The sequence below is a fragment of the Enoplosus armatus genome, chromosome 23, assembly GCF_043641665.1.
Source record: "Enoplosus armatus isolate fEnoArm2 chromosome 23, fEnoArm2.hap1, whole genome shotgun sequence".
In the NCBI taxonomy this organism is placed as follows: domain Eukaryota; kingdom Metazoa; phylum Chordata; class Actinopteri; order Centrarchiformes; family Enoplosidae; genus Enoplosus; species Enoplosus armatus.
In genome coordinates, this window is record NC_092202.1 from 13615759 (window position 1) to 13639316 (window position 23558).

The 23558-nt window shown below is 40.7% G+C and overlaps 1 protein-coding gene across 2 annotated transcripts in view; it reads left to right on the forward strand.

Moving 5' to 3' along the window:
- The window catches only part of nrxn2b (neurexin 2b), a 506666-nt gene that overhangs the window by 96826 nt on the left and 386282 nt on the right, over window positions 1-23558 (forward strand). For both annotated transcript variants that reach the window (XM_070929958.1, XM_070929959.1), the window contains exon 4: window positions 14294-14311. In XM_070929958.1, the coding sequence (XP_070786059.1) occupies window positions 14294-14311 (18 nt within the window). The remainder of the gene's footprint in view (window positions 1-14293; window positions 14312-23558) is intronic.

Here is a 23558-nt window from a genome sequence, read left to right on the forward strand (position 1 = left end):
TGGCTAAACAGATGTAGCTGGGATGACTTTGAACTTTTTACACTGACGGTGATCACTTTGTGTCTCCGTAAGAGGTAAATATCACTTGAACTCCGTCATGAAACACCCATAGTAGGTGAATGGATTTAAATCTAAACCCGTATCCTTTTAAAGAACGGTTGCTGCAGCGTCGAGAGGTTTGATTTTTTGTGCTGCGTTAAGGAGATGTTGGTCGACGTCGATGTCTTCTCTAGAGAAAGCATCGACCAATATCTCCCTAACAGGGCAGGAATTATGGGATAAGTGAGTAGATCTACTCTACTTATCCCATAAGTCCTGCCTTGCATCCACTTATTAATTATTCAGTTTCTGCCCCCCAAACCTCCACCTCCTCGCCATCTTTTTTGCCTTCAGTCTTCTTCCTGTACACTTGCATTTTAAAAGGGTTTCATGGTTATTTAGTTCCATTAAATGGTCAAATGTACCCCATGGGGTTAATACTGTTGAAAAGGAAAACAATCTTGGAGGGGCTTTCTACATTTACCAGGTTAAAACAGCCTCTGAAGTATGCAGTGTGTGAATTGCATGAAAGCACAAAAATTAAAACATAGAAATGTGTCTGACAAGGTAAATTAATTTAAACAGAAAGGCCCTTTTTCACTTCTTATTTTTACTATTTGCCTAATTTTAAACTTGCTAAGCATGGAAGGTGGATGTCTATCAAACAAAATGAAGGAATACTAAAAAAGATTGGTGATGGCTCTAATAGTTACACTTTGTGAGGGAATGTTTACTGTCACTAAGCTAAGACATCACCACAACAAAAATGAAAACTATAAAGAATATTTTCCTGTTGGCCAAGCTTCTCTCTGCTTAACATTCATGTTGTTTGACACTTGTTCACTGGGAGCAACTCAGCACCTCCACTGAGGCAGTTAAAGATTAAGGGTGCGGCCAAGCATTCCTGGAGCACTTACATGAGCTCATATAAGCATTTGCCATTTATGTTTGGCCAAGTGAAAGCAATGGCATTGGAACAGCGGCTGACAACCTCAAGATGTCTGAAATTCAGGTCTCATATTTCCTCCATGTGAATTATTATACAGCTTATCAAAAGTAAAAGCTGTATTTATTACTGGAAATAACCTCAATACACCCGAGTTAATGAGACTGAAAAACACACAGAAACACACATACACGTACACATCTGAAATAATGATTTAAATGCTGTAATATATACTGCTGAACACATTTGTGACCATTGCTGAAACTTTTTATGCCCATCAATAATAGCCAGACATGTTGAATGAAACTATACCTGTAGAAATGCATGAAGGCTAGAGCATAAATCATTGAGAACACCACCCTCTATGTAAACATGAGGGAGCTAGCTACAGCAGCAGCTGGAGGAGAAACAAAATGGGGTTTGAACTTGGGGATGATCAATGCTGATAACCAGCCAACACTCTGGCACCACCACCACAAAAATTACACTGTGGCAACATTTGGCCTCACTTTTGCATTTTGTTCACAACCTCAGTAAAAGCCTTCTAGACTTGCAAGGCTACCCCTACTTATGCCACCAACTCATCATTTAGTATGCTCTTTCCTAGCCTAATACATCCTACTCTCTTTTGAATCGCTTCAATTCCTATTCAGAAGTATGGCAATTTAATGTGCCCTTGATTTTTAGCAAAGGTACACATATTATCAAATATGGTCCAATAACTTTTCTAAATAGTCAGTTGCCTTTTTTTTTTTAAGTTATAGTACACTCAAGCTCCTTTAAAGTATGAAGCAGTGACAATTGTACAGTTGAAATTTGACTGTCAAAAGTTTGTAGCTTTCTTCTTGAAGTCAGTTTGGGTTGGCAGCATATTTCACACTCAACACATTTTCGCCAAAAGATGGCTAAATCCACGACTTCTATCTCGATCATTACGCCCAAACCTGCCAAATTTTAAAGCAGTTGTGTGCATTAGTTTTCTCATTTTTTGAGTGCCCACTTCCTGGTCCTCACTTGGTTAGAACCACTCACTCATTAAAAAGAATATTTAAAAAATAGTAATAATTATTATTTTAATCAGGTGGTAATAACCCACAGTAAGTACGGGCTTTTGTTTATTGACGAAGTAACTGTTTGAGCCAATCAGTTAAGAGTGCTCCACTGATTTAGTATTGCACTCCTGTAACTTTATCACACTCAAGATGGACAGTCAGTGCAGCAGAACCAGAAATATTGTCTTTTTTATTCCACACATTCTTCGTTCCTTGTCAAAACCTGATGCCTACATTACCCACAATGCAATTCGTCCACCAACAGTATGGTTGGAGACTTGGGCATGTTATGCTAGTAGTGGCTAATATAACCTCGATGAGTAAAATCGTTAGAGTTTCCATTAAATTACACTCAAACTTCTGGTTGGGTCTCTTAATCCCACCAGGCGTATGCTGAAAATCATATTGGCTGGTTCTTTTTAAAACAGGGTGTTTAGCAATGTGTGCCAGTTGACACACACACACACACACACACACACACACACACACACACACACACACACACACCATCTTGCTGGCTTACTTTGGCAGTGACACCAAAACAAACAATTTTAGCATGTTACAACTAAAGCAAGACAGTTCCCTTGACAAATACATCTATAATATGTGGTTACAACACACAGAGATAACCATGGATTGAGGCAGAAGTATTGTAATTAGCCACATGTTGGCCAAAAATGTAAAAAAAGGAAAGTGGAAGGTGAGCATACATGCGCAGCGGATACCCAGATAATGCTGAAGGAGTTGTTTGATACGTTTCTGTCCAGAATTCAAACATTTAAACACTTTATTGCCACTGTGAAAACCTTTCACCTTTGCAGTTCAGCCTGACACAATGCCCTTTGTAAAAAGCAAGAAAAAAAACTGTCAAGGGGAGAGGGTGAGTGTTTGATATCTGAGAGATAGATTGATGATGTATTGATTGAGGGGAAATGACTTCGAATACTTCTTGTTGTAGTCTTGTTGAGATAAATATGTATAATACATTATTAGTATGCCAACTTCTGGAAGCATTTTTAGGGTACAACATCAAGTCCTCACTGAGTGAATATCAAATGCCACCACCACTATTTGTAAGTCGGCTGTTACACAAAGTCTCAGTTTACAATCACTTTGCCCCAGCCAATTAATTGCTAGATTAATCAACTAATACTAATATTAAGTGAATAATTGAATCAAGCAGCAGGGCTTGGCAGCGGTAACCGCAGACCATTAACTCGGGTGGAGCATTGCAGCATTAGTCCAATCACATCTAACAGAACAAGCACACTAATCACAAAGGAACAGAGCAGAGGCCTTGATAGCGGGCCACTCTAGCGTTTACAAAGTGCCCTTCTTAACCCCTCACAAAGCAGCAAAGCATACTGAAATGTCGCTACTTTGTTGGACCCAGGGGAGCCTTCAAAGTGCCCTTCATGCCGTTATTTTACCAGTTTGCATAGACAAGTCAAGCTGTGCCAAGTCCTTTATTTTTCCTTTTAAATACATTCTCTTCATACCATTCCCTGCATCTGTACCTTTTTTCTCTCTTTGTGCAAGTGGCTGGACATTTCAAAAAGCCTGTGGCAGGCGTCCTACAAATTACTTATTGCGTTCATTGCCCCAATCAGGTGTCTTTCCGAACTAGTTTCAAATGAGCAGGAGGACTGTGGACCACATCCAACTGAGCAACTGATTAAATCTGTTTATCATACAAATAATAACCGCCTAACTAAATTAAACCATTGAAAAGGCAACACACGCACGATTTTGTGGCATGTCAATAATCTTAGAGCATGTAATAAGATGCCATCACAGTAAACAAGGATAGAATGTAAAAATGGTTGACAGTGATGCTTGATGTGCGTGTTATATGCAGTGCACTTTTCCTCCAGTAATTATAGAGTAATTATATCTGCTTACAATTGTTTTGCACACCAAATGTATCCCCTAATCAAATACTACTTTTCTTTTGTTTCATCGTGATACAAATGTCCTCTTGGAGGAAAACAATAACTTGAGAGTGACATTTTAATACCAAAGTGCTATGATGACATGTGGCAATATGTCTTCTGTTGTTCCCATTTTATCATTTATCCTTGTATGTAATCTCCATTTTCTTAGAAAGAAAAGTCGTATCTAGTGTTTAGCGTCCACATTTCTCTCTTGACTGATGCGCTCAGACAGTTTCAATGGCAGGCTGAAATTACACATTGTTCTTGTGGGGGCTCTCTAATGGCAAATCGGGGAGCACTTTGGTGTTTTGCAAGGAAAAAACAAAATGGTTAATGAAATCAGCGATCAAATGTGGATGTTTTTACAGTGACAGTTGTGAGAATGGAGACATAAAGAGGAGCTCATTACAGAAACAGAGGCAGGAAGCAGACCTAAGCTATGCAACGCTGACACTTCATCAACTGAAAACCCTTAGACAAAGAAGTGACTCTTTTACTGCAAGCCAAGAAAATAGTGTTCACAGTGAAAGCTGGGAAAATAAAATCTGGAAATTGAGACATTAGGTAGGAGTTTGTACACATGTACCTTGTAGCCTTAATGTGTATTTGCCATGTTTATATGTGGATGTGTACGTTTGTATGTAAGCATGTGTGTGTTTGCATGTGTTCTGTCAAGGAGCACTTGACATCAGAGGAGAGGTATGGGCTGAGGGTAGCAGAAGGGGATTTGGTGAATTACCAGGCTGCAGCCTCAGCATCGAGTCCAGAGGATTAGAGCAAGGACTGGGGTCCTGGAAAGAGATGTGCAGACGCACTAGGAGAAGGGGATCAGTGTGTGTGTGTGTGTGTGTGTGTGTGTGTGCATTTGTTTGTGTGAAGCGTTGGTCAAACACTGGCTTCAAGCTCTCCCCAACAACTAAGAGGTACCATGTCATATCACAGGCGAGCACCCTCAAGGTCACCGGGATTCAGTGAAAGCGTGATGTGTGGTGTGCCAGGTGAAATAACTGCACCACGACTGAGTGCAACACACACTTTTAAAAGCACACCAGATTATAGAAGGCATGTGCAAATTCCCTTTGATAGGATAAAACACTTAGCACTGTACATGAAGTACACAAAAATTAAAAAGTCATTTTCCCTTACTGAATACTTAATACAATACTTAATCCTAACTTTATTAATGGTATTCATTGTGAAAAGGGGCTGCAACGCTAGACAGAGACATCAAGAAAGATGTCAGAATTACAGAATTACTTGCTGAAGTTGGGTAACTAGTCAGCTTCTACCTAAGTACTTGCCCTCCTCTATTCTTTTTACTGGCATGTGCTTTGTTACATCTGTACCTTGAAACGCTTCCATTTATGCCTCTCAAAACCCATTTTATTATTTTTACCCCTTTTAGCCACTGCAACATCTTTCTGCCCCTCTTTGCACTCAATCAAATAGGGCTATGATGACAGTTGCGACCGCATTTTCTCCTGGGCGAGCCACTCAAGCCTGCTGGCCACTGAGGGTCCAAAGGACCAATGGTTCCTCAAAAAAAAAACACTCAGCTCTTAACCCAGCCCACTCGCTCAAACTGTGTCATGGTTACCTGGCAACAGAGCTTTCTTTTGCCTCCTGTGGATGCAGCATGATGAAAAAAGAAATAAGAATGAATTATTATTACTAGATTAATCATTCATATTGGTATATTCTTTGCAAATTTTGTAAGACATAAACTTAAAAATTACATTTGATATTTGTGAAAGGGTATAGGTTTCTCAGGTTGTGGATGCATGAAGGTTACTTTTGCTGACTTATCCTTTGATCCATTTTAGACTCAGATACTTGCATTAGGCCTATTACAATTAAAAGCACAGAAGATGTCATCGTCCCAATGTCTTCACGTCTCCTGACGGACAAATGACACTTGTTCTCAATTAATTCCTCATGCAGTTCATGACCTGCTGTCAGTCCCAATTTCTGTGCTACTTAATTGGACAACTCTTTTGATGCATCAAAGACAAACAAACAAAGTGGCATTCTGTGCATGTGAAAAAACACATACGCCCTCATCTTTAAAGATGTACCAAAGTCCCCAAAGCTAAACGGCAATCAAGTGATTTAATGGTACCTATATATTTAATTTAGAGAGTAAGATGTTCCGCCAAATAACAAGAATTCAAACAGCTCCAGAGCTGCAGCATATGTTTAATGGGAGCTATTTACTGTATAATTAGGGCTTGGACACAGGCAGCCTACATAAAAGATTAAAGAGTAGCTGTTCTAAATCGTACTTATCACAATGGCGCACATATCTCCGACAAAGCTCGGGTCCTCCTCTACCACTTGTTTTCCTACTTTGCACTGGCAGTGGTGGCGGCACACAGAGGATTTAACCCCAGTTGACTGCTCGGGATTCCAGTAATGAACCCTGGAATATGATCAAAAGCTTAAAAGTATTTCTAAACTCCTAAAACACAAGAATCACAGAGGAGTAAGAGAGAGACAGAGAGAGGAGGGCGAGAGGTGACAGGGTAGGGGGGTCAGACTCTGTCTTGAGCCAGTCAATATACAGTACAAGCACAGAGCATGTTAATCATTTGTTAATCTCTTGCACACTTGTTTGCTCTTACCTTTATTGTAAATATATAATATTTATTATTTGTACACTCTGGCGCTATCTCTCTTTGTGGTTACCTAAGTCCCACAACCTCAACAAAGCAGTAATTTTAACCCAAACCACAATGTTTCCAAAGCCTTAACAAAGTGCTTATTTTAACCCAAAGCTTGATCTTTGCCCTGACCAAGTTGTGTTTGTGCCTTAACCTAACCAAACCTTGACATTGTCACTGTCGCAAAACTCAAGTTGCATTCAGGGAAATTTTACTTGCCCACAGAACCATGCAATTGTGGATGTGCTGTTTTCCAGGCTGCACAGGCCTTTGGGATATCCTGCATTCACTCACAGGATGGATGCAGTTTTCGCCCGCATGAGGGGACAGCGGTTGAGAATTCTTAACTGCCTTGGAGATTGGCTTGTCTGTGGGACCTCAGAGGAGCAGTGCTGTCATCATGATGCTTTGCTCTTTAATTACGTTCAGGGCCTGGGGTCGCACCTGAACAATGGCTCAAGCAATCTCAGGTGACAATATTGGCCATGGTTCTGGGGCAAGGGACTGCAACAATTGTACAGCCCCTGGAAAGGACACAGGAATTTAGTGCCTGTCTCTTGCTGTTTCAGTTTGTATGGCTTTTAATTAGTCTCAAAGCCTGCGCACATAAAAACCAGGAGCGTGCACGTGATACAAGTGCACAGAAGAGTATCCGTAAGCGGAAAAGGCATCCTCGCAAGGGAGCATTTCGGATCCGCGTGCACAAATGCGCTCCTGCAAGGTCCCGGGACGAGTGCGAACTCAACCTCCCTACATGCTCGCTTGCCAAGTTGACTTTGGAGACTTTAGAAACAGGGATGGAATAGACAGTGGCTGATGTCTTCCCTCCTTTGATTGGTCACTTTGAACACCCACAGTCTCCGCTGATTCACCCCCCTCTTTCCCGTTTTGCGCTAAGTTCCGTCCTACTGTGCTGTGATTGGCTTGCTTATTACTTTGCTTTGAAGCGGGGGGAGACATCAGCCACTGTCTATTGCTGTTATGTGCACTGGTATCACATGCATTTTAAAAACACTGACCCTTCATGGGGTGAATTTGAGTTGCTTGCTAATTACTTTTTTCAATGAAGGCAACCTTTCCCTGTGGTGACCCCCCCACCAGCTTGCCCTGTAAAGGACATAAATCATTTTACAGTAATAACACTTCTACAGCAGTGCCTTGCTTTACTTGGCTTTTATCCTAAAAAAAGTGTTGTCAGAGAATTGTAGATAGCAGTGTGGGCTGCAGATTCTCACAGCACACATGGCTATCTCTAGAACTTGAAAAATAACTAAAATAACAAGACAGGAGGAGAGAGGACGGTAAAAGCAGTAGTGAGAGATTGTTGGCGAGAAACAACAAAGCAGAGATAAAGAGGCAGGATTGAAACATTCAGGAGTTTATCTTAATTTATCTTTTGCAGAGCTTCATTAAACTCACTGCTTCAGCGGGGTTTTCACACTGAAAAGCTCAGAGTGCATGGTCATGTCCCCAAATGAAGCCTCGGTCTTGGTGAATGACACCTGTTGCATCACTAAGCAGTCACAGTGATGCAAATGAAATAAAAATGTTGAACAATTTGAGCTGTGTCACTTAAGTGTTTAGTTGCTTGCTTTCAAACATAGCAATGAATTAATGAACACTTGCATTCATTTACTCAGTTGCTCTCTCTCTCACACACACACACAGTTGGAAAGTTAGGTTAAAGCCGGAGATGCTATTTAAAGGCCAGACAGTGGATGATTACTAGTCAGTGACATCTTCAGGGAAAATTAAACAGAGGCACTGAATGTCACATGCTGATCTCTTTGCCCTGTTACCGATTTAAAAGCCCCACTTCGAATGCTGCAGCTTAGGCACATCGTGTTCTTAGCACTTGGCTGGATGAGCATTTTACCTCATGTCGAACTTTGTAAAGCCATAAAGTGTAAAGCGCCTGAGCTTATTAGTAATCTATAGGGCCTTTTATCTAGTACTGACGGGGGATGTCATATAGTTCAGTAATAGACAAGCCAATGAAGCCAGGGAGAAAAACACAGAGAACTGAAGCAAATTACCTCTGCACTTTTGTATTGTATAATTGAATATAATAAGAATGTGTTGTATTTAAATCATTTGAACACTTAGACAAATTGGCTGTCGTACTGTTAGTGTGACCCAGACTAAGACAGAACACATGAATAATACACTAATAATAATAATAATAACACAAAAGTCATTATTTGTCTGTACTTCCAAACTTGCCACAATGAGACATCAGGGATAAGGAAGGGCATGTAATCATCAACTTACATTATATGTTGTTGTTTGAAATTCTATTTGAATTCTTGTTCCTTGTCCCTTTTTTTTGTTAAAAGAGTTAATTAGAACATCAATTACATGCCTGACATGATTCATCCCCTTCACTGCCGGTGCAGTACAGAGCAGTTCTGTGCTGGGATTCATTTTATAATAAATTCTTACCAAAAACAGTTGATTCTAGTTGGGATCACAACTTCCAAACTCACTGGAAGGTGTTTATGAGGAGTCCCTGGTGGGTGTTTCGTTCACCAAATAGGATGTTTATTTCACCACATTCGTATAAAGTTTAATTTAAACTTTTTTTGTTACATCCAGGTGATTTGGTCATTTGATCACCATTCTTCACTAGAATATCATTTCATTTGGTTTTCAGTGAAAGCCTCCTAAGGTTAGCTGAGAGGCATTTCAATAGTGTAAACTGTGCACAAGGGGTTATTGTTTGTGGTGAACCCCGAGCATGGGATTTCAGGGTATTTTATTCCTTGCACAACTCAAGGAAACACAGTGGTGTGAGTAGTCTACTGTTTCTATCCATTTAGCTTATTAGGTGAAATCCACCAGTAATGCGATCTTGATCAAGGAAGAATGCCAGCAGACTTCCCTTGTTTGCTCACTGTTGTGGAAAATAAGCACAAAGTCGTTCCAGCAGTTGGGTTGTCACCTTTGTGTGAGAGTATGAGTATAGATTTCACCCCACAATCTCTTGGGGATTCAGTAAATGCACAATCACCTTTCTTTGCCCACCGCAAGGGGAAGCTTGTAGAAGCATGGCATTACCTCTGTGTAGATACGACTGACCCAGTATTGACTAACTTTTATAGTTGAATTCACATTGCACCAGGAGCAGTTTAAGCTGTTGTTTGTAGTCAATAGACAGAGACAGGGTGGTGAGGTTTATATTAATAGTGAAACAGTTCAAGGCAGAGTCATGCTGAGTTGGAGTTTTTGACTGAACTCATTGATCCTAATATGTTGTTTTTGATGTTGCCTCACGCCCACTGTCTCTCTGTCTTTACCCCTCGCATGCATTTTTCAGAAGTAGCAGCTCTGGAAGCATAAATGATGCTGTTTATTTGTGGGTGCAAGTTAGCTGTGAAGCAAAGAGAGAGTGCAAAATAGAAATGGCTCATTCATTCATGAATTCTTAATATCATTTTTCATAATCAGCTGTGAACAGATAGATTAGCTCTCAATTGGCCTGATGAGTGACTCTATATCTTCATAAGTGAATCTCTTGTGCAGATATTAGACTTTCTCATTGAGTATTTTGTCAAACAGAGGTGCAGCTAATACCAGTAATGATGGTTGGATTCAATTTAGATGCACCAGTTCCAGGGTCCTGGTATTGGTTATACTGACTGAGGACATGGCTTACTGGGACACTTAAATGACACAGAAGAGCCATCGTTATCGCTATTTGTAACACGTGTGCCTTTCCTGCTGAGACAGTTTCAACTGCTGTAGTCTATGTCAGCCTTTGATGAGATAATCTAATTTAAAGGTCTCATATTACGCTCATTTCCAGCTCTATATTTTTATTCTGGGACTCCTCTGCATTTAGTAGCTTTGCATGAATCACAGTTCAAAATAATCCACATTTATCTTATACTGGCTCTTCATGCAGCCCCTCAGTTCATCCTCTGTCCGAAACAAGCCGTTTTATATATATACACAGTGCTTAACAAATTTATTAGACTACCTGTCATAAAAATGAGAAAACACAAATATTTTAGAAATCTGTCAAAAACTTGTTTCAGACTAAAAATTGTGTTGTTATTTATTAGGCAAATAACAAACTGGAACAACTAAATAGTCCTTATTCACATATATTAACCAAAAATCTTAATATTCTGTATGACCTCCTTTGGCCCTGATAGCAGCTTGCATTCTTGCAACCACAAAACAAATGTTTCTGTTCAGGAATGCAAGTAAATAACTGTGATTTGGCATCTTTTTTTTCTGCTTTTTTGTAAAACAGTAAATTTGAGAATTCATGGATAACAACAATAATTATATTTTAGCATTAAAGAGATCATTTTGATTAAAGAGCTTGGCTTGCACATACTGGTGGATTCACCATTACAGAAACCTCAAATATTTTGGTCATCATCAATACTGTTCATTTAGGGCAGCGGTGGCAAACACCTTACACTGGGTGGTGGGCTAATACATTTGTTAAACACTGTATGTATGTGTGTATATATATATATATATATATATATATATATATGTAAAATACTTTAATATATTTAATTGTATATTTACATTTATTCTGTGATTTACGGAGTTTCCTGATGGACAGATAGCGACTGAGCGGATGGATGGGCTCCATGATGGGCCTGTACTTCTGTACTTACTGTATTGTTGCAACATCACAACCTCACAAAGTCCTGACAGCTTGTTTAAAGGCTTCTGAATACAGGCTGTGTGCATTTCTCTGTGGATTGAGCATTATATACATTCCCAATATTTATATAGCACCTAGACCTGCTTTTTAAGCAAACAAGACATGGGAACATCACTTTCTACAATATGGGACCTTTCACTGCAATGTTCAGTATCTAGCATCTGAAGATCAATATAAATATTACCAAAACAAAAACTAAACATTTTCCAGCTTGCTCTTCCAGCGATGCAAATTACGGTCACAAAGAGTTACATGCATTGTTGTAATGAGGGCTATCATACAGTGGAAAGAGTGTGTGGAAAATGTGGCTGGCCTTACAAAAGCTTCACGCAGCTTCAGAACTTGCCGGCACTGTCGCTGCAGCTCACCAGCCTTGGCCTCAATATGTTTCCTTCATGAAATACTGAGCACCAAACTGCTGGCATCCAGCTGGGGTTATTTACTATACTACAGGGGTCACTAGAGACTTTATAGCTTTGCCCCTGGGTCCTATCAGCTCTCCAGGATGATATATCATCAATAAAACATGGTCACCCCAGCTCTTTGTTCCACACTGTAAAGATGGCGTGGCCGCCATAACTTTGTGTTTGTACACAGCTGCCATGACATGATATTACATGTAGCACGTATGCCGCTCTGTACATCTTCATTCCTCTTCTGGCGTGCTCACTGTGGCCTGGGAGAGGCGGAAAGGCATGATAGATGAGCTATGTTTGACCAACTATCTCTTCATTTTCTATCTTCGTCTCGTCTCACACACACACACACACACACACACACACACGCTCGTTCACTTCCTACTTGTCTCCGTCATTGGCTGCACCCCCATGTGTTAGAGCATATTTTTTGATGTCAGGGCAGCAAGGGAGCAGGAGATATCTTGTCAAAATCCAGGATATTAACAAACAAGGCCAGGGAGACCAGGGCCTATTGATTGTGTTCATTCCTCTGGCACCTTTTCTGCCATTGACTTCATCCACCACTGCGGACATTTAAGCTCTGTCTCAGCTCTTGTGCCTGGACTGTAGATCAAGAACAAGGCACTGCGAGGCAAAGTGCCCTGCGCACCATCTGCTCTGGCTGGGATTCCTGCTCTGCTCCATGTGTTGGGACTAAAGAGGCTTCTTTTCACATTGGACATCGAATGGTAGCCATCTCGCCAGTGAGGATGACAGCCTATCCTCGGCCACTTTGTTCATGGCTGGCAGTAATATACTATCAGGGAACTCTAACCAGCAGCTCAGTGGGCTCTCCTGACACTGTGCATTTCAGTGAACTCATTAACTTTATCTTTTTATGTCTTTAAGTGGGATTTTCAAACATACAGGGCCATTAAAACCATTAAAAACCTTTACATTTAGTTAAAGTCTCTTTTTCCCCCCATGTAGTTAAAAAAATCACTATACGTGATGTAATGTTCATAATGTCAATAAACTACATTTCATTGAGTTGTTCATTATTTACTCATTAATGCAAAGTTATACTGTACACAGTGTCATCTTGTGTCTCTTAAAAAACATTGTATCTCTTAAAGGTCATAAACCAAAAAGGAGAAAAAAATGTTCAGTTATCTTCAACTGCTGTCTTATCACACATCACAGACACTTTTAGCTGCAATTTTAGGACGGAGAAACACTAAAAAACACAGTAGTTCTGATAAAATGTTTTCACGTATGTCCTGGAAAATTGTGCCACTAGTAATGTTCAACAGGTCACTAACAACAAGGCACATGGGTCCAAGGAAAGTGTTTAAATATCAATATAATATCAAAGGTTTTGCAGCATGTGCAGAAATTCTACTGTGTGCACAGCTCAACTTCCCTGAGGGGAAAAAAGGTTGTGCTTTTCACAAGTTAATTGGATGCACCCTCCACCTCGAGTTGATCTTAACACCTACTGTATACTTGCTTTAATACTTAACACCTGCCAACTGATGTAGCAGCTCCAATCTTTAATTAGGAATTTGACCTGACAGCATGGATCGATACTTCAGTTGAAAGTTATGCATGCTTATTAAATCTTTTTTTTTTTTTTTTTTTTGGAATTATCTATTGAACATTGGAAGGGATCCAAAAGGAGTATGAGCTGGGTTGTGCTCCCTTTTTTATTAAGCAATGTGGGGAAGTATTGGGTGGTCCCATACTCCCTACCTCTCTTTCTTCCTCTTGCTCTTATGTTGTCTAAATCCTATTTATGACTCAGACAGTACCTGTGTATGGTGTCTTCCTGAACCATCATAGGTTGATGTGCCATGTCATCCTTTCAGAAGGTGGCAGAACGCTAGGCCTACTCTGTGATGTTGCACAGAATAACTCGCTATTAAACGTTTCTATTTACACATATATGCTACTGAATTGTTGAATTCTGGGTTTTTATAATTGGCTGTCTTTGTGTTTTTCTTTCCTTGAGTTTTCTATTTCTATTATTATCATTCCTCTTGACTAGGTTGCTTTTCTTTAACCAAACAAAAATGTACTTAATTGGATAATCTGGTGTTTTAAAAGACACACACACGGTAAATGCAGTTAGGGAGAATGTATTTCAAAGAACCCCACAACACAGTTATCTTTTCTTTTTTTTTTTAATGAGTTTGAGTCCTAGGAGGAGGTATTTGCAGAGCAGAGAGAAGTGGAAAGTGAATGTCAAGAAGTTAGCTGTTGTCTGAGAGGTCCTCTTTTGACCTTTAAGACTTGTTTCAGAAAATATGAATGCTGCCTTCTGAACATCCCTGGTAGTTGTTTTCCTCTCACCGTCTCATTTAGCAGCTCCGTGTCGAGGCTTATGTGTGGAATAGCACCCTTGTAGACATCTAATGCTAATTGCAGTCTGACTTTTTCTTTTTCCTCCCTGTGCTATTATATCTCATTTTGTCGTGACTATCTTTTGGTGAGCAGGTGTACTCAAGTGACATTTTGTTTTGCTCTTTGAACTGATCCATCTTTTCATTTTTCTCTCCTCTTTTTCTTCCCCTATAGGTGACTCATCTCAAGTCGGTAAGTCAACTTCTTTCTATACCTTCGTCCACCCTTCCGTGCTCTTTTATACGCACTCACCCCCGCTGCCATGGCGACTGATAGCCCATCTTTATTATACAGTACAGTTAGGCATGAACATTAACATGCTCACAAACAAACCACCAATTATCTCCTTTAACTTCAGTTGGCGTAAAAAAATGAACAATGAGACTTTCCTTTGAAAAACTGCTAACTGTTGAATAGAAATCACTTCTTTCTCTCTCTCCCTCCCGCCCTCTCTCTCTCATTTTCTATTTTTATGCATTGCAGGTATTTGATATTGCCTGCTACATTACCTTATTTTCTTTGCGCTGTATATTGGGGGGGGGGGGGGACGCACAGAACTCTTAGTCCCTACTTTGCGAGTCTCATAAGCTGCATTGCTTTCCAATGTAAATGCAAATTTTAAAGGTTTTAGTGAATGACTAGCCAGTTTGGGAGCCCAGGCTCAATTATGGTTAAGAAACGTTGTACTGTACAATGTTGTTGTGCTGCACTGACCGCCTCATCAGGATCCAGGATTCAGTGAGTTGTTGTCATTTTCAAGTCGGGGAAGTTTGTGAAAGTGACTCATGTTGTGGCTCAGAGGCAGTGATTCAGATTCCGAGGTATGGATTTCAGTAAAAGACTTGTACATGCACTTATACAGTTTTCACCCATTATTTGGTCCTCTGCCTCAAGTGGATTTTCAACACACCTATCAGACTTTCAATCTGTGTGGCTGACTGCCTCCCATGTTTGAATGGGACTTTTGGTAGCAATTCAGACGTACAATGCGTATCCTCACTACTATTAATGGCTCGCTTTCTTTAAGCAAGCGCTTCCACATTGCACTAAATTTCAAAATGACCTTCCCATTCATGTAACTTATGAGAGGGAAATGCAAAGTTATGGGCAGATTCCATTCCATCCTCCATGTTGTTGTCTACCAGGCCTAAAGTGCTCTGGACCTTTTGAGGCGTTTATTAAAAGGCGGACAGAGGCTTTATCTGTAAATATGCTGACATGTCACAGTACGCTAGCTTTCTATCAGCACATCATTTGGAGTCGGTGGGGGTGGAAGACACGAGCGGGGGATTGGGGGAGAGAGCAGAGATGGACAGACTAATGGGATGTATCAACACCTCACACAAACAGTAAGAAAATGAGATGAGTAGAGTTTAAAACTCTAGCTCACAGCACTTTGCGGCAGCCAACTCCTGCTTTAGTGATGTGTCAGTGTTATCGCTCGCCTTCTAATAATTAGCTTTGTCTCGCTGCAGTACCTACTATGCATTAGGAATTGCAAATAGTAATCTACACCACAGCAGAATGTGTAGCACGTAATGAGAAAAACATGCAGTCACACTCACACAGTCATGATAAAAAGGTTTCTAACCAATCCCATGGTGTGTATTTTCCCCTGAGTTCTGTACTGTGATGATTCAAGCATGTCTCCTGATCCTTATACGTAAACCGTTTTTTGTGTGTGTCTGCTTGTCAAGCTTTGTCCAGTGAGCGTTTTGCCCAGAGATCTCATGTCGTCTGAATACTAATGTGGCATTTTGTCAGTCTGCGGCAGCTTGGAAACCGGGTGGGGACTGGAGGTTTGGTTAGGGACATGTTCACCCTCGGGGTGCAGTGGAGAGTGGGGACAAATGCTCAACTACCACACCCTGCAAGGATCAAGATCCAGACAGGCCAAGGAAGAAAAAAAAAAAACTAATTAAAATTTGATCTGTGAGGCCGGTGCAAATTGAGTTTCATCTTCATTAAGACCACCAGGCAAAGAAGAGGGAGATAATTCAGTTTTGAGATACAAGCTGTTTCTGTGTCATCCCGCACATTCAACACAGCTCTGACATGCATGCACATTTTGTAGATCTCATATTTAATTTTTTTGTTCTACATACACAATAGCACTGCAGTCCAAACATCTATTCATGTTCTACTGAAGGACCAGTAAGGCAACAGTGGTAGTTTCAGGTGGGAACAGTGTACATAGATTAGATTATTATTTACTGTGCAAACGTCATATCTTGCAGCGAGACAGTCATTAGCAACCTGTGATGGCAGCACCATCTTCGCAGTGGTGAGATGCACCGTTTCTTTAAAATTGGATCAGCTTTGCAAGATATTGCCATCTTACTGGTGCGCTCGCACACACTCTCTCACATTATTCCACTGAGGTTTTGCCAATAATTCAATAATGCTGTCCAAATCCACATGGGAACAAATGTCACATCCAGCTCCACACCAGTCAAAGAATTTGACAATCGGTGTTGCAAAATATATCATTGCGGCAAGTTAATATCACTGTTTTTCTAGACAGTCAAGTTTTTCTTTTCACCGCCTGGGTTATGAGGCAGGTGGTGGCAGGGGTAATTGTTGTCCCTTAGATGTAGAGGCAGGCAGGCTCACTACAAGCAGAGATCCTTATCCTATTGCTGAATTTCATTTTGACTCCAAAAAATTGGCATTGGCAGAGGCAGAGACATATTTCTGTGTACATCTCTGTCTCTCTCAAGCCTTGTTCTCCTCAGCTCAGATGATTAGCATCTCTCTTTCCCCTCTTTTTCTCTCTCCCTCCCTTTGAATGCCAACCTCAGGCTAGTCAGAGCCAGCCGAAGCCTCTTCAAGCTGATGCTGCCATGGGATTGGTCCTGCTCACCACACATGGTACCAAGGATGCTCAGTGAACCACACATATGCAATTTGAACAGGGAAATGAGGGATTCAGGCTCTGTGTTGGGTGGAGGGTGGCCCTTAGTAGAGCATATTGTTTTTTTTCTCCACACTCCCCATCTAAAATGTTCAATAGTCAGACAACCCCTCACAAAATGTGTCAATGCCCGGAGCTATTTTTTAATTCAGTCATAGTTTTCTTTTCATACAACTCCCAAAGTCTAGCGTTATGTATTTATTCATCATGTAAGTTGCTTTATTATGAGCAAACACAGTCATGAAGGAACAGCCCCACTGTGAGCATTGAGACAATTATTAACTTTCCCAATTTATTTATCACCTTGCTGCACACTGAGGCAATGTTCTGTTTGATAGCCGCGACCTGGCTACGTAATTGAACAAGTCTTGTACGTCAAATCCAAGACAATAAAGACACTTTATTATCCCTGGAAATGCAACCAGTACTTAAGTTATTTTCCCTGTCTGGTGATAAACAGCACAGCCTCAGAAGAGCCCAACAAAATGGCCATTCCACAATATAACACCGCGCCTGTGGCCACATTTACATACTAGAGGAGGGCGGTAATGAGATAGCTACCTGCGATAATTACTACTCAAGGCGTCCGGCTCTCATCCCCTACCACAGGGAACCAGTTTAACTCACTACAATTAAGCGGCCACTCATTTGCTCCATTTGAGGCACCATTTATACCATTTTATGCTCCACTGTGTCTTAACACAACGGTGGCTTAAATAGCGGAAACTTGTACCAGCAAATGCGAAAGGATGCACGGATATGTAGCTTTATAGATTGGAAAATGATAGACAGGCATGGGGAAGTAAGAATAATTTATACCCCCTCTGGAATTGATATGCATCTCACATTTGGACTAGATCCTGGTCTGATTTAGCTGGATTACATTTACAACTGATGGTAAAATGTCTATTTCCATTATCAAGACGTTCCTCTTGTAGTATATGCATTCTTTAAAATTGTCAGTGGACACATCGTCTTGCTTGTTCCCCACCCACAAGCATTCTGACAAGTCTGTTTTTGACAAGGATGTTATTTTTTCATCTGCCTCCTTCCCTCCTTAAGATCTATTTGCGTGTTTGTGTTTTTGCTATACAGTATTAGGATCAGGGATGTAACACATGCTGCCTTTGTTGTTATTGTTACCATTTCTTTCTGGCCGGAGCTGGTTTGGATGATAGGTCTTCAAGTCAGAGGTCTGAAAACTTTATCACTCAGCTGTCAGGACAGATGTTAATGCTAGGTGGGAAAAGAAGTGCGTGTTTGACCCTTTTCTCCCGGTATACAAAACCATAAATGGCTGTATATACAGTGTGACTGTGGTGTGGCTTAGAAATGACATCATTAACACTAATGACAATATATCCTTGACTTGTAAAATGTTTATGCTGCTGACGGTGACTCTGTAAGTGCTCTGCTGACTTTTTTTTTCCCAGGCTGGAGAAATCCCTGACATGGCAATCACTCAATCCTACTGCCGTTATATTTTATCCATGTCTTGTCTCAAACGCATAAATTAAACTGTAATATCTTGACTGCTGAGAAATTGCGTTGGATTGTTATAAATGATGTGCGCGTTGATAGCGTGTGATCGTTGAGCTCAGTGTATTCAGCCGAGCAATGGGAGACTACACAATATGAATAAGCGATGCAGAGCGCTGCTAGATCTACATTGGTTCCAGCATGTGAAGATTAACGGCTTCCGCTTCCATTAGCCTCAGAGTAATTGTTAAGACAGCGATGAGCAGTCCATAGCTCTAATCCTCAAATCAAAGAGAAGTTGCACAGACCCCCAAAATTCAGGTTTGATTTCCTTCGCTCAAAAAAAAAAAAAAAAACGGGACTAAATCTTTCCGTCTTGCTCAGAGATCACAGCACAGAGGAGACTTGCTTCATGTATTTACTAATTAGCTAGAATTTGAATCAGGGTTTTTGAAAGACCTTGTCACTAACTACAGAATGATAAAAGTAATGCAAGCGTTGTTGGTTTTATGTTTCGAAGCTAGTCTGGGGATTCTTTAACTTGCAATAAGGGTGTGACATACTGTACACCATTAAGAAATCCTGCATCTCCTGGGAAAGTGAGAGTGAGAAAGAAGAAGAGTGTGAATTAAGTCAGATGGGGTGGGGGCAATATACAGAGATGAAAGGTTCAGGGAGAACAAAGCGTGTGAAAGAGGTGAGCTTGGTGTGTAAGAGTTGTTTTTTTTTTTTTTACACACACACTCTTGTAAGACACAGTTGCAGAATCGTGAGGAAGACGGACTATCAACAGAAAAAAAAACACACAAACACATAGAATTTATCCTTCCACCTTGACCTAACCTTTCAGCTAATCCCCCGATGTTTGAAGTTGCACAGAAACGTCCTATCTCCGTTCATATTTCCTCCTTGGCATCGATTCACATGATGTTCTTTGCATTTGTGTGGAGCGCAAGGCTGAACTTCATTACAATGCTCGGCAGGCTCATTGCAGATCTATTAAGTTGATTTGACTCCATGAGGGGGGTAGAGGAGGAGCTGGTGTGTGAGGAAAAAAGGGCAGTGTAATGTGGTTATATTATGGGAGCAGCAGGGGTGTGTGCTAAGTACAGGGCCAGGCCGCCGCTGTAGATGGGCCTCGATGCCCTGTAGCTCCACAGCTTAGGGGGAGCGTTCATTAACAGCCGCAGCTTATTACCAACAGCTGGTGCTGGGTACTGCCCAAGGCCAATGGCATGCATTAACACACACCATCACACACATACGCATCCGTGCACTTTCACTCGCATGACTTTAAATTGACTACATTCATTCCCTAACTTAATAACATTCATTCCTTTTTCTTTTTTGATGTATATGATGCTGTGAGTGCGCACTGCAAACAGGAGATAAAAAGCACCACCACATTTGCATTCTTTTTATTGGAAGACACTTTATTTTCTGTGGCCTGAGCTCTGCCAGTTACCCATTATCTCCATAAATTAACTTTAAAATTAACTTTTATTTTCTGAAAAATAAAAAAAAAAAGATTACTTTTTCCTCTACTCTGACATGAACCTAATCCTAAATGTAACTTTAACTGTAAAACGACAAAACCTCAGCATGCATGTCCTCACTCTAACTCTGACTGTCTGTAACTCAATCTTGTTTTCTCTTTCACACACACACACACATAGAGACACAACACTTGCCTGTGTTGCCCCAGAGTTCGTGACAGTGTGACTGTGGGTCTGAGGAGGCGCTGACAGACAGAGTCAGCAGCACAACGTCCACTCATGCAGACTCTAATCGACTGAGCGCACACACCTGTAAACTCCACACAGCTGCACTGTGCGGAGATATAAGTCCGTGTCTGAGGGAGACTGTGTCCATTTATTGTTCGGCTTTATATAAACGCGGTTTAATTGCGTCGTGTGATAATATTGTGACTGATGAGTGAAATGGAAAGTGATCCAAATTAAGCTGACAGGAGACAAACGACCTTAGGGCAGGGTTAAACACTGCATGTTTTATGAAGAGCTACACTGGCTTTGTGAAAGTTTGGTTAGGCACATTGCATGCATGATATATGACAGTGCTGAAAATCATTTTGGCTGTTGGTAGACACAGACATATTTTAGCATGTGGAGTAATCGTAGGAGGTGAGCTTATCCCAATGAGAAGCTGCACTCGCTCCGAAACTTCATAGTTAAAATTAATGAAATGTGTGTAAACCTTCCAAGGCTTATTTTTATTTGACTTCCACTGCCACAGTTAGACGTAAATGTACATTTACATGCCCTTAATTATTTGCACATACTTAATGTCTGCTTCACCAGTCTTTAGACGTGACAAGGAAAATAACTGCAAGGAAGCGCAAGTTCAGCAAATGCCTGTCACGTTGACTCTCATGTTTCACAATCGCACGGCTGACAATTGCCGAAGCTGTAGCCACGTATACTGTCGCGCTCACATTGGCATTCATGAGTCACACATACTGCGTCTGCAAATCATCATGGGCAGTGACATCTCAATCATCGTCAAATGTCAAAAAGGTGATCAATAATGGAATAGAGTTAAAGGGGCTGATATCGAAACATTTACCAAGTGCTTCACAGAATGAAACAAAATAAGGAAAAACATAGAGAGATAAGATGATGAACCGAAAGCAAACAAAAACAGAAACTAAAACTGAACACGGCTTATGAATCAACTTTTCTAAATACACCTTTGCCATATTAAAGATCATCATACATGCTCAGTTAAGTGTCAAATGACCTCATAAAATAATAAGAATGTAATTTGACTGCGTCTTTCAGTTTATTTATTGAATTTCGTCCTTACCGCATCACACTTGGTTTGCTCCAGAAAACCGTGTGTCCACCTGGGCTGAAGTATGCCTTATTTTCACACATTTTGACTTATTGTCAGTCTGGAACTGGTATTAAGTGGGCTGAAGTGATTTAAGCAGAGGTCTGCGAAATTATTGAGCATATAAAGCACTGGATTCTGAGTTTAGAGTCAATAATGTGTCTATGTTTTTTTTGTTTGTACGAATTTAAGGAACAACACGGCGATGCAGATAGACCATACATCATTATGACAGACACTGAGCTTCTGGCACATTTAGCTGCTTTACAAACACACTCTTCCTGTTTCTCTAGGCTGGTATCAGATTATGTATTGCCACAGCAGATATCTGATCTGACCTGTGCTAATGTAGAAATCTGCTCTGTCCTTTTTCTACTGCACAGACAGAAATGAAAAAGATTATTTCTGTCACTTAAGGGAAGAAAAGTGACACGTAGTAAGGCTGCATTGTAGACAAAAACACGGAAGATTCCCTGATGGACGAAGGATTAAAAAAATATTAGAAAAACACACAACAGATAGAGATCAATTGCTCCAGTTGTAGCATTTAAAAAAACTGAATCATTTGCCAAATAAGTGAAACCTTTGTATGATTAATGTAAACAAATCGGCTATGGTGGAAACAGCTGACCTCCTCTACTTCTGTAAGCACAATTAAAGATAATATGCTACTCTTTAATCATTTGACATCCACACCCTATACTTAACAAACATCCTTATAGCTAAACGGCAGAATAAGTCGTTTGACAATGACTCCCAAAGCGACATATATGACCGTTGGTGGGTACTAGCGTCAGGCTTGTGGTTAACGTTGTGAAATCTTCGCGCTTTGTTGTTAGGCTTAGGCACCAGAACTACTTGGGTATGTTTAGGAAAAGACCATGGTTTGGGTTAAAATAAGCGTGTTAGTTACGTAGGTTAAGTTACGCTATGTAAGTCTGCTCCCGTCATAATTACTATTTCACTAGAGGTTGTCGCCAGACAACGAATGAATGTAATTATAGGTCGTAGTAAGCGACCTATATGGGCATATTTTCGGGGAGGAGCGGTCTGAACATACAGGTCACTGTAACTGTAAATCAAAATTAGCTTTTAGTTTTAGGTTCCTGTCTTTTATGATATACTTTTCCTGCTCAATTGTTTTGTTTTTCCTGATTGATGTCAATTGTATCTGATCCCATGTGATCTCACTCCTACATGAATCATTGCATAATTTCAACTTGGTTATGTAATTTCCAGCAGTGAAATAGGTGTCAACACACTCCATTCTCACCCTACCCCATGTGAGGCCCTGGGGCCCAGGGATCCCAGCGTGCCACAGCCACTGTGTATCTGTTAGTTATAACAGCTCTGTGGTTCCCAGGCCACGGTCAGCAGCAGCCCACAGCCGGCCTGATCGATAGTGAACCCAATAGGAGGGATGAGGTCCATGAATCAACCTGTCTGGATATGAACCAACACACACACACACACACACACTCGTGGCAGGGCACATACAGTATGCATTGAACTAAAGCATAGCACATACACAAGTGCTTATATGTAAAGACAAATGATCCATACGTAGACGACTGATGTCCCATACCATCAGAATCACCAGCACTATGCACACACTCACACACTCACACACACACACACACACACACACACACAGGACATGTTTTTGTCCCTGATTATAGTCTAAATGATCTAATTTAAAGTAGTTCAAAAGCTTAACTGTTTCCAACGTTTTACATTGTGTTAGTTCTTTTAATGAGTTTTTTCAGCAATCAGGCACGCAATAAACTGGCATGCGGAAATACTGTCATGCTACACAAACAGGTTTTCAGTCTGGCTGCTGGTTCCACTGCTTAGAATTTCATTACACACATTAGTGCAGCTCGTGTTCGCAGTACATCCTTTTATTTGGGATAAATATGGACATGAAATGAGTTGTTTATCAAACCGCGGCTTCCATAACTAAGATAAATGGATGAAGCTTCCCTGTGCGCTGTGTTTGATGGCTAGTAAATCTGTACGTTAGAACTTAAGGGAGTCTATTGAAAAGCTTGGTACAGCAGCGTCCTGGTAATGCTGTGTTTTAACTACAGTGGTGGCTATGTGGTTGTCATGTCGGTTAAAAGTGTCCAGCCTGAAATCTACTAAAAACCTGCCAAAAGGAAGCTGAAACTACTCAAACGTCAAATGTTTTACCAG